Raw genomic sequence first — 12639 nt, 5'->3', positions numbered from 1 at the left:
CCATCATGTGAGGGGCCATATTATGTCCCTTTTATGACAGCCTACCACAGTGTTTGTTGAAGCTTTGTGTTTCCAGTAATCTAGAGGAGGATATTCTTTCTTGAGTGGTCATGTTAATAGTCTGGAAATGAAGATGTTTAACCTAAAGAACTATAGGCAGAATGTAAAAGCACAGAATAGGTAAAGCAATGCATGTACATGAAAGAAAGGAAAACAGGAATTCTACTGTAACTTTGAAATTTACTTTCAACATACTTGTATTTAATTTTACAGTCACTTGGGAATCTTCTTAAACCTGGAAACAAAACAAGAAAATTAATCTTATTACAAATTGCTCTTAAATACATTTATAGGAATATAGATGATTCATAGGGAAAATAAGAGTGCCTCCAGAACTCCCAAAGTTAAACTAGTAAAATTGATATGTAATCTATATTTATAAAAGTCACCTTGACAAGGCAAAATGTCTCCCAGGAAGAGCAGAGCTTGGCAATAGCTTATTACTTATTAGACAGTCTTCTTACACCTAAAGTTAGAACTTAAGTGTTAACAATGGTTATTTCTGGGCATGGACTTCTTGCTCTTTTCCAAATTTTCTATGATAATCATGCTTTACTTTTGTAATTGGAAGAAAATTAATATTATTTTAATGACATTTTTATAGGGAAATCATCATACAACTATGCAAACTTATGTGAGGATATTTGTTGCAGCATTGTTTGTAATGTTGAAGAATATTCAAATTTCCATCAGTAGGCAGACAGTTCAATAAATTGTGATGGAACTATACAATGAGCATCATGCAATCAATAAAAATGATGATGTAAGTCTATACTGACATAGAAAAAATTTAAAGATGTACTGTTAAGTGAAACACTAAACAGATTTAAAAAAACATGTCAAGTATGAGCCCATTTTTGCAACCAAAAAGTAAGTGCATTGGAATTTGTTGAAGAATACATGCAAGAAGTTGCTACTCCATCCTAACAACCTACATTCAGAGAAATGAGGTCACAGGGAAAACCATTGCCCTGCAAACTGGAGGGACAGGCAATACAGAGAATCACAACTTACTGGAGCCAAAACCCATGAGCAGACACTTCTGCAGGATCCAGTGCCTGGGAAAAAGCTTGAACTTTAATTGATGAATTGCTGGAAGCTCAGTACGGGCAAGTCTGAGAGTTAAAATCTCCAGGAGGACCCAGTAAAAGGGACCTCCAGAAACTACCATGTCCTCACAGTGAAGATTGGAGAAAAATTTCCTGATGTTTCTCTCAGGGGAATGGGTAAAGTAACCATTTTGAAATATACCAGAGCATCTTGTTCTTCTTAACAAGGTCTGCCCTTGAGAGAGATTATTTTACCAAAGCCTAACCAAAGCGTAGGGTTTCATCAGGACCTAACTTATTTGGAGGAAGGAAAATACCCAACTCCAGTCAACTCTAGCCTTCTTTGTGAGAGAAGAGAAATACCCAATTCCAGTTCCCTCTATCCATCCTGTGACACCAAAGGTGGGAGTGAAGGATATTAAGAAGCACTGGTGAAGTTCACAGACAAGAGGCATAGGCTTTTCAAAAGACTAAGACCTAATCACAGGACTATACAATGTTTCCCATTCTTCCATACCTTATATCACACCATTAAAGTCTTATTTATTTGCCAGAGTTCCTTTCACCTAGTACATCATGTCTGGATTTTAACAAAAATTACAATGCATACTAAAAGGCAAAAAACACAGGAGAGACTGAACAAGCATCAGAATCAGATTCAGATATGGTAGGGGTATTAGAATTATTACACTTGGAATTTAAAATGAGGATAATTAATATGCTAAGTACTTTGATGGGAAAAGTATACAACATGCAGGAATAGACAGATACTGTAAGCAGAGAGATGGCTATTCTAAGAAAAAAACAGAAAGAAATGCTGGAGATCAAAAACACTAACAGAAATGAAGAATATCTTTGATGGCCTTATTAATATACTGGATATGGCTGAGAAAAGAATCTCTGAGTTTCAGGATATGCCAATAGAAACTTCCAAAACTGGGCACCTGGGTGGCTCATTCGATTGAACATCCAACTTCAACTCAAGTCATGATCTCACGGCTAATGAGTTTGAGCCCCGCATCAGGCTCTGTGCTGACAGCTCAGAGCCTGGAGCCTGCTTCAGATTCTGTCTCTCTCTCTCTCTCTCTCTCTCTCTCTCTCTCTCTCCCTCCCCCACTCACTCTGTCTCTCTCTTAAAAAAATAAATAAATAAATAAAAACATTAAAAAAAAAAAAAAAAGAAACTTCCAAAACTGAAAAACAAAGAAGAAAAAGACTGAAGAAAACAGAATATCCAAGTACTGGAGGACAACTGCAAAAGGTGTAACATACATATAATGGGTATACCAGAAAAAGATAGAAAAGAACAGAAGCAATATTTGAAGCAATAATGATGGAACATTTCTCCAAATGGATGTCAGACACCAAATCACAGAACTAGGAAACTCAGATAATACCAAGTAGGATAAATGCCCCAAAAGTCACACTTAGGCATATCATATTTAAGGTAGAAGTCTTGAAAGAAATCAGAAGGAAAAAACACCTTACCTACAGAGCAGCAAAGATAAAAAGTACATCCAACTTCTCAGAAACCGTGCAAGCAAGAGAAAGGAGTATAATGTTTAAAGTGTTGAGAGAGTGGTGCCTGGATGGCTCAGTCAGTTAAAAGTCTGACTTGGGCTCAGTTCATGATCTCATGGTTCATGGGTTCAAGCCCCACGTTGGGCTCTTGTGCTGACAGTTGAGAGCCTGGAGCCTGCTTTGGATTCTGTGTCTCCCTCCCTCTCTGTCCCTCCCCTGCTTGCACTTGTCTCTCTCTCTCTCAAAAATAAATAAACATTAAAAAAAATTAAGTGTGTAGAGAAAAACTACCTACTTAGAATTCTGTACCCTGCAAAAATTTTTAAGTGAAGAAAAAAATACAGACTTTCTCAGACAAAAACTGAGAGAATTTTATAGCCAGTAGATCTGCCTTGCAAGAAGTGTTGAAGGACATTCTTCAGAAAAAAGGAACATGATATAAATCAGAAATTTGGATCTACATAAAGATAGGAAGAGCATTTGAGAAGCAATAAATAAAAATAAAAGGTTTTATTTTTCTTAACTGGTCTAACAGATAATAAATTGTGCAAAATAGTAATAATAACAATGTATTCAATGATATATGCATGCTAATGTATAGATTAAATGGATGACAGAAATGATACAAGGGATGGAGTGGGAGAAGAATTAGGAATATTTTGTTATTATAAGGCACTTGCAGTATAGTGTTATCTGAAAGTAGGCATGGGTTTGTTGTAAATGTATAGTGCAAAGTCTAGGGCAGCAACTTGAAAAAGTAATGAAAAAAGTTTAAATGAAGAAAGGAGATAAAATGGAATTATAAAATCTCAAAACTAAAAAGTGCAGAAAAAGTATGAAAGACTAAAGAACAAGGGCAATAAATAGAAAACAGTAACAAATATGGTAGATATTAATGCAACTATATCAATAATCATCTTAAACGTTAATGATCTAAATATGCCAACTAAAAGACAGAGATTATCAGAGTGGATCCAAACACAAGACCCAAATATATGTTGTCTATAAAAAACTGACTTTAAATATTAAGATATGTAGGTTAAAAGTAAATGGAAGGGAAAAAATGCCATGATAACACTAATCAAAAGAAAGGAGTAGTTATATTAATTTAAGACAGACTAGGGGCGCCTGGGTGGCGCAGTCGGTTAAGCGTCCGACTTCAGCCAGGTCACGATCTCGCGGTCCGTGAGTTCGAGCCCCGCGTCAGGCTCTGGGCTGATGGCTCAGAGCCTGGAGCCTGTTTCCGATTCTGTGTCTCCCTCTCTCTCTGCCCCTCCCCCGTTCATGCTCTGTCTCTCTCTGTCCCAAAAATAAATAAAAAAAAAAGTTGGAAAAAAAAAAAAAAAAGACTAGACTTTAAAGCAGGGAAAGCTATCAGGGACAAAGAAGGGTATTTTATAATGATAAAGGGGTCAATATGCCAAGATGACATAATAATCCCTACTGTTTTGCCTAACAACAGAGCATCAAATTACATGAGGCAAAAACTGATAGAACTGCAAGGAGAAACAGGTGAATCCTCTGTTGTAGTTGGAGACTTTAACATTCCTCTATCAGAAGTGGACAGATACAGCAGGCAGAAAATTATTAAGGTTATAGTTGAACTCAACAGCACCATTAATCAAACGGGTATAATTGATATCTCTAGACTACTTTATCCAACAATAGCAGGTTACACATTCTTTTCAAACTCACATGACTATAAGCAACAGAATCCTTGACCAAACAAAGGCTCACTTAACAAAAGCCCAGAGGCACGTATACTCAGGGTTGTTCTAGCAATTAGATGTCATCAAGGACAGGGTTTTATTTATTTTCCTTCTCTGTAATTCCTGGTGTATTGTCTTTTTATCTTGTGGTTATCACCTCAGGGTTGCCAAAGATTGCAGTAGCTCCAAGCATCACATAACACATCCAGACAGGAAGAGAAAAAAATCTTAGTTCTAGTCACCTCTGTTGGAAATAGGAAGAAAGGGAACTGAGGAGTAGGGGGAAATATTATTCAGTTTAGTTTAGTTTTTGTTGCTGTTTTTTTAAGGAGATAAAGCAAAAAGAAGCAATATGGTATTGACCCTAGATTTTGCACAAATTTTTCCTTCTTCCTGTCATCTATGATCTCTTGAGCCCTTCCCACATATTGTATCTCGGTGCCTAGGTATAGTTCCTGGCACGTAGTAAGTAGTCCATAAATATTTTTGAAAGGAAAGCAGGCAGAGCAAAGGTAGTGGCAGTTTAGCACAAAGGCAGCTAATTTCTCCAAAACATGTCTGAAATCAGGGGAGGAAAATAATGAGGCACAATATAGAATGGTAAGTGCTAGGATACTATTTAATTATAAGATGCTATGGGAGCACATAGGAGGAATTAGAGAAGACAGATCAGAAAGAATAATTGTTTAAATTGAGCTCTAAGGAGTGGTAGAAATAACTAAAACCAGAGGGAAAGAAATTCTCTTGGTTTGTACTTTAATTTTCACAAAGTAAAATAAATATAATCCTTTTGGGGGGAGGAAGACCTTGAAGAGATTCTAGTGAGGAAAAAAAAGGGAGCATGGCAAGTAGTAACTGATCATATAGTGCCCATTATTACTAACTTAAGATGTCTTAAAGTGTATATTGTCTATATTTCTATTTTTAGTGAAAAATAGCAAAATTCCAAGACTTCAGTTCTCCTATTTCCTATAATGTCTTACTTTTTTTCACTGTTCTCAGCACCTCTTACTCTGAATGTTTTCAGGCATCTAACTAAACAAGTTAGAGACTCCTAATACATATTTTGTATGTGGTAGAATATCAAAGTGAAAGTTTTGACAAAGCACAATGGAAAAGTTGTCAGATTAAATTCAGGTTGACTGGATAAAGTTGAATATTAGTTAAACTGTCTCTTAATCTTCTAACTCATACTCAGAGTATGAAATGGTCAAGGAGAAGAGGATTTTGAGAGCATGCCTACCCATTCTCCACTCCAAGAACTTATCACAGCATTTTGGAGGCCCAATAGAATGGGGCCTGATTCAATACCTAAAAAAAAAGCTAAGGCAGTGATTGATTGGCTAGCTGTACTAATAGCAAAGAAGAGGCTGCTGCTGCATTGGGATAAGCCTTCAACCTCAGAGTTTACTTGGACAAAGAAAGGCCCACTGTTTCCAGTAGACTAGATGTGGGCCACATCTATGCATATGTATACCCAAGAAAGATGGCATAGGGCTGTCATGGGTTCTGTCTGCAAGGGATGCCCAAATATGCAAACACATCTCAGCAGAGAGAAGCTGGAAGTATCACAGATGTAAACAACCAGTTGGGATAAAACTATATTTGACAAGATCAAGAAATCTGCAGATAACAGATCTCCAGTGATGGTGATCTCCAAGGAACTAATCAAAGTACCTCATGAGTCAGCTTTAAAAATCTGCCACATCCAGGAAGCACTGATGTTAGAAAATGCAACAGTGATAGTAAGAACTTTCCATTTACCCCCTCTCTTCTTCCTTCCAAGACCTCTAATTCCTAAAGGGTCCCATAGTAGCAAGCTGGGAAAGTGAGAAACAGTAGGGCAGAAAAAAGCAGCTGTTCATATCCTCCTTCTCTGACTCTAAGTTGTAATAAATAGTCTTAGCTGGAAGAGAGGAGAAACCTCAACTTTAAAATAAAATCCAAGTTTTACTTGTACATGGTTCTGGACATTTTACTAACCAGATAAACATAGTACTGAAAAGTTACCGGAAATGTCACAGAACCATCTAGGTTTTCATCCAGAGGCAGGACAAGAACTAGCCCCACTGAATAAATACAGAGATGAAAAGTCACTTTGGAAAAAAGCTTGGCAATTTCTTATAAAAGTTAAACAAATGCTTATCTAACCCATCAACCCCACTCCTGGGTATTTATCTAAGAGAAGTAGAAACTTACATTCACCCCAAAACCTGTATATGAATTTTTATAGCAGTTTTATTTATAATGGCTCCAAACTGGAAACAACTCAAATGTCTTTCACCTGATGAATGAATTAAAAAATGTGGTACAGCCTATAATGGAATAATACTAGTCAGTAAATAAAAAGGAATGAGTTAATAATACACATAAAAACATGGATGAATTTCATAGGAGTTATGCTAAGTGAAAAAAGATTCAAATGGTTACATACTGTATACTTCTGTTAATACAGCATCCTGGAAAAGGTAATGTCTAACTTTACACCAAGCACCTACTTTTGGTAATTCCCTGGTGCTATAAGGTAAGGTCAAGGTAGGGAAACAGAAGGTATATGACCAAAGGCCCAATTACCAGAGTTCTCCCAGTCCTTAACTTACTGTGATTTAATGGATCCAAGAGATTTTCTGAAGGTAGATTGAACATCTAACTGGAGTAGCATAGGAATATCTGGGTACCCACCCAGCTGGGCCCAGAGTGAATGTATTGATGTCTTCTCTGTTACTGGGTAGCTTGAAGTCGACAGATCAGCATTCCAGATGGCTTCCATTTGGTCTTCTTGTCTAAAGAACCAGAGAGCACTAACTGGAAGCACCAAACTCTCCTGAGCTCCATATTCAATCAAAATGTATGACTCTTATTCTCCCCTTTTGTCTTCACCACCACCTTGTCCTATGATGCCCTCTCTGGCACTGAAGAACATTAGTTACGCCTACTTTGACTGAGAGAGAGATTAAAACAGCAGAATTTGCTAAAATAGCTTTTTTTTTTTCTTCACCAAAAGCTGCATTTCCATTTCCATGACTTCACCTAGTGATCTATTTTAAAACTACCTTCTTAGCTTCATAGAATATGTAAACCATATCGAGACTATTTTTTTCCCACCAACATTTTCCCCCTTCCTTCCCAAAGCTCTTACCTTCTCTCTCTCTCTCTCTCAAAAAAAAAAAAAAAAAAAAAAATGGAAAACAGGAAAAAAGTAACCTAAGTTTCTTCATTCTGTGTTAAAATAATTTGTTTCATAATAAAGAATAAGCCTCCCTCTTTCTCTGACCCTCCCCTGTTCATGCTCTCCCTCTCTCTGTCTCAAAAATAAACGTTAAAAAAATTTTTTTGGAAAAAAAAAAAAAGGGGGGGCACCTGGGTGGCTCAGTCGGTTAAGCAGCCGACTTCGGCTCAGGTCATGATCTCGCGGTCGGTGAGTTCGAGCCCCACATCGGGCTCTGTGCTGACAGCTCAGAGCCTGGAGCCTGCTTCAGATTCTGTGTCTCCCTCTTTCTCTGACCCTCCCCTGTTCATGCTCTCTCTCTCTCTGTCTCAAAAATAAACGTTAAAATTTTTTTTGAAAAAAAAAAAAAGAATAAGCTTCATTTTTTAGCAAGACCAGCTTTATTAACTTAATTTAATTTAAATTTAAAGTTGAACTGAATTAAGTGGGCAAAAATAAAACAATTCACATTCAAGTAGAATATCACAAATTAACAAATGTTCCACAAATCTATAAATGTATGTCCTCATATGATTAATGAAATTAACCTTTCATCTGAAAAAATCTATTGACACTAGTTATGATTCAGTTAGATATAAGTTCAAAAGTATGGGAAAAGAAATTCTAACACTTTATTCAAAAAGTTATGCTTCATCCAATGAGTTAGTTAAAGTCTTTAGCATTCACAATTAATGACATGGAAAATTAAACTCCTAGTTGAATCTTTGGAGTAAGCCCATGCATGTGAGATGAGGCACCCAAACATTATAAAGAAGGGATGCCATCAGTCTGTCTCCCTCCAGGACCATTATTGTCATGTCACCTGTAGGGGCAAGAGAGCCCCAGTCTTGAAATTGTTATGAAGGGGAGTCACTAAAAAGAAAACTGGACCTACATCACCCCTGGAAAAGAGCAGGCAAGGAGCAGACCAGCATCAGTTTTTAAAAAAAGGAACTCAAAATTAGATGTTAAATATTTAAGTAGAAATATATGTAAGTAAGCCTCTTGTTAAATTAGCTAAGAAAAGTAATACTACCTTAGACTCTCCACTGCACCACATCATAATTGAGGGGAAGGAGAAGCTCTTGGACAGGAAAAAAAAAAAAAAGCAAGAGGTCCCACATGTTGTCCAGAGAAGGTTTAATGTCAGTCTTTCCTACCACATACCGAAATTTCTTCAATGTGTCAGACTTTCTGTCTTCTTCTATTAGCAGCTCTAGGAATGATTGTTGAACAGATTTGGTAGAGGCAGGTATCTGCTTTTTGTCGATGATGCAAGGGATAGGTTGACTAAGATTCAATCTATATGTCTGTTGAAGCTAAAAATAAATAAATCAGAAAAGGAAACCATGGGGAGAAAAGATAAGAGTCTTTAGGAAGATCTGAGCTGGCCCTAGCTAAACGGTGACTCTTCTTTTCCATGGATTTACAAATCCATTTCCTCCATCCTCTTTCTCCCTTCCTCCTAAACACACCTTCACCTCCAACACAAAATTGCAGAGGAGGCACCTATGTTATATAAAAGCCTGCATAAGCTATAGTCCTACCCCTCCAATTTCCTAGCTTTGTGAGTTTCGGTTAGTTGCTAATTTTATCTAACCTCTTTCTCCCTATTTCTAAAACAAGGATAATGACACAGGGTTGCTGTGAGTGTTGTATAAGATAATATGTATTATGGCAGCACCCCATATATTGTGAAGCACTATGCAAAGCTAATGATAACACCTACTGAATACTTACTGAATGTCACATGCTTTTTATATATTAACTCATTTGGCATTTACAACAACCTTATGTGGTGGTGGGTACTGTTGTTACCTTTGTCTTACACATAGAGATCTGAAGCTCAGAAAATTTTAGATCTTGCCCAAAGTCTCGTAGCTAATATGTGGTGAGGCTGATTTGAACCTGCACGATCTGTTAGCAGAAACAAACTCTTGAGCGTTGTAAGGCATTTATTCACTTGTACCCTCTTCTCCCTTTTGCTTTTCCCTCTCCCTTCTTCTGCCTTAATAATCACCTCATCATCTAGATCCTGTATTCCCTGATCACAGACCCTTATTCATCCTCTGAAGCGCTCTAGATGTTGTGATTCCTATTAGACACTTCTTGACACCGCCAGCTCATTTTGCTTTATTCCATCTACATTGGCCATGTTTTTTAAACCAAAAACTGTCCAAAATATCCTTTTTGTTTTTTAATTTTTTTTAACTTTTTTTTTTTTTTTTTTTAATTTTTGAGACAGGGAGAGACAGAGCATGAACAGGGGAGGGTCAGAGAGAGAGGGAGACACAGAATCTGAAGCAGGCTCCAGGCTCTGAGCTGTCAGCACAGAGCCCGACGCAGGGCTCAAACTCACATTCCGTGAGATCACGACCTAAGCCGAAGTTGGCTGCCCAACCGACTGAGCCACCCAGGCGCCCCATCCTTTTTTTTTTTTTTTTTTTTAATCAAAGAGCTTTGATATTTAAAAAGTAGCTGTCCTGGAAAGTTATGTCTAATTTGGATCAGGCTATGATGAAAAATCTGTATCTTTTAAAGTAGCAAGTAATTTGGGGCAACGGGGTGACTCAGTTGGTTAAGTGTCCGACGTCAGCTCAGGTCATGATCTCACGGCTCATGGGTTCAAGCCCCGCATCAGGATCTGTGCTGACAGCTCGGAGCCTAGAGTCTGTTTCGGATTGTGTGTGTGTGTGTGTGTGTGTGTGTGTGTGTGTGTGTGTGTGTGTCCCTCCCCCGCTTGCATTCTGTCTCTCTCCTTCAAAAATAAACAAACATTAAAAAAAATATATGGGGCGCCTGGGTGGCTCGGTAGGTTGAGCATCTGACTTTGGCTCAGGTCATGATCTCGCAGCTGGTGAGTTCAAGACCCGTGTTGGGCTCTGTGCTGACAGCTCAGAGCCTGGAGCCTGCTTCGGATTCTGTGTCTCCCTCTCTCTCTGCTCCTCCCCTGCTCACACTGTGTCTCTCTCTCAAAAATAAATAAAGATTAAAAAAATCAAAAAAAAAGTAGCAAGTAATTTTATAAATGAATTTAGTGAAAGAAAAAGATATATAGATATAAAATAGTCCTAGAACTCCAAGAATGTTCCAGAACTCCATTTTGAGCATGTAGTCCCAGAACAAATAATTCTAATCTCAGCCCTGTAACTTTCTGGAAGGCCACTGTCACCCCCAAAAGCATACTAATGGTTATCTCAGAGGGGCTCTGGGACATAATGAGTATTTGCCAGAGTTTAACAGGATCAGATTCTGTGTGTGGTGCTATGTAAGCAAGTTCAGTAAACTCTTATCTCCTTTATTGATTCATGCTATTAAAATTTGCTTTCTGATAGTTTTGAGGAGAAAAGTAACCATCATGAATCTGTTGGAGAGTGGTGACTTAAGAGGTTTTATATCTAGAGACTGGTAGATGTGGGTTGACTAGGAAGGAGTTGAGCATTTCTAGAAGTCTCTCCAATTCTAATCTTTTCCCATGTAGGGAGTCCAGTCAGCATCCCTGTTGTCAATTTAAGAGTTTTCACTGAGGTCATGGTGTGCTGGCTTGAATGGTAAACCCCTCAAAAGATATATTCACCCAGAATCTGTGAATGTGACCTTATTTGGAAAAAGGGTCTTTACAGATGTAATTAAGGACCTCAAGATGAGATCATCCTGGATTAATCAGGTGGGTCCTATATCCAATGATACATGGTGTTATAAGAGAGAAAAGAAGATATAGGACACATTGGGAAGAAGGCCATGAGAAGGCAGAGGCAGAGACTGGATCTATGCAGCTACAAGCCAAGGAATGCCAAGGGTTGTTGACAGCTACCAGAGTCTAGGAGAGAGGCACGGAACAAATTTCTCCAGAAGGAACCAGCCGTGCCAACATCTTGATTCCACAAACTCTCCTCCAGAATGGAGAGAATATATTTCTGTTGTCTTAAGGCATCAAGTTTGTGGTAACTTGTTACAGCGGCTCTAGGAAACTAATATACACATCTCCAGGTAAATGTTATTTTCAAAGCTTACCACTTTCATTTTTCTTACAACACACTGGGAGAGGGAATAGAAAACAAGATACCTGGCTAAATAGGAATATCATTTTCCTCAGGCACTGATTCCGTTTCTGCTCTAAAGACTTCTGCTTGTTGGTCCAGACCTGCATCACCTTTTTCTGGTACTCATCAATTCTGCTCAGCATTATGTAGAGGTTCCGGGTTTCATAACCTTTCCCGGTGTTTTTGATCACTTGTAATCGCCTGATTAGGTTGTTTCTTGAAAAAAAAAATTAACAAGAGTGAGATCGGTATAACTACTGATCCTAATTTAAGCAAACCTGAACCTAGTTACTTTCAGTTCTCATCAGTAGTAAGTAGAGAGGGATGTGATAGGGGTGGGAGGCTTGCTTAATGAGACCTTAATCTGGTTCGTTACATGACTAAACTTTCAAAAAAACTATATGATGGTCAAGTTTTCATAAACTCTGGAGTTTTTTAGTGTTACAGTAGTGTTGTTTATTATTATGTTAAAACTTTAGTACTGATAAGACCTATAGAAGGTACTCGATACAGTTATGAGAAAGACAGTGTCCTTGCCTTTAAAAGCACTTACAAGCCAGAATAGGAGACTAATAAATTAACTGTGTCAAATAGAATGAAATAAGGCTAAACAGAAATATAAAAATGCTGGGGCACCTGGGTGGCTCAGTCGGTTGAGTGTCTGACTCTTGATTCCAGCTCAGGTCATGATCCCAGGGTTGTGGGTGGGATCAAGCCCTGCATCAGGCTCCACCTGTGGAGTCTGCTTAAGCTTCTCTCTCTGCCCCTCTCCCCCACTTGCACGCTCTCTAAAATGTTATTTGTTTGTTTGTTTATTTATTTATTTATTTATAAACATGCTATTTGAGCACAAAGGAAAGCGTAATTCATACTAACAAGAGGAATAAAGAAGACCTCATAGGAAGTTGTTACATAGGATCTTGAGGAACAGTCATAAAAATATACTCTCTCTTTACTATAATGCATACCACCAAGTTTGTGTCTCTTAAACAGATAGTGTTTTGCCATCTCTGTTCTATAGGAGAGGAAAAGCAATCTGAGCAAAGTTA

At 38.0% G+C, this 12639-nt stretch overlaps 1 protein-coding gene across 1 annotated transcript in view; it reads right to left on the bottom strand.

Annotated features, from left to right (window-relative positions):
• Positions 1 to 220: 220 nt before the first annotated feature.
• FAM186A (family with sequence similarity 186 member A) overlaps positions 221 to 12639 on the bottom strand; it is a 78089-nt gene continuing 65670 nt past the window's right edge. The window contains exons 5-8 of the mRNA XM_086713417.1: positions 11614 to 11806; positions 8715 to 8866; positions 6940 to 7122; positions 221 to 295 (exon numbers count right to left, since the gene is read on the bottom strand). Coding sequence (XP_086569543.1) covers positions 274 to 295; positions 6940 to 7122; positions 8715 to 8866; positions 11614 to 11806 — 550 coding nt within the window. The 3' untranslated portion in view covers positions 221 to 273. The remainder of the gene's footprint in view (positions 296 to 6939; positions 7123 to 8714; positions 8867 to 11613; positions 11807 to 12639) is intronic.

Source organism: Puma concolor, chromosome B4, assembly GCF_028749965.1.
Source record: "Puma concolor isolate L17-30 chromosome B4, mPumCon1.1.hap2, whole genome shotgun sequence".
In the NCBI taxonomy this organism is placed as follows: Eukaryota; Metazoa; Chordata; class Mammalia; order Carnivora; family Felidae; genus Puma; species Puma concolor.
Note: the sequence above shows the minus strand (reverse complement) of the source record. Positions and strands in the feature narration are given on the sequence as shown.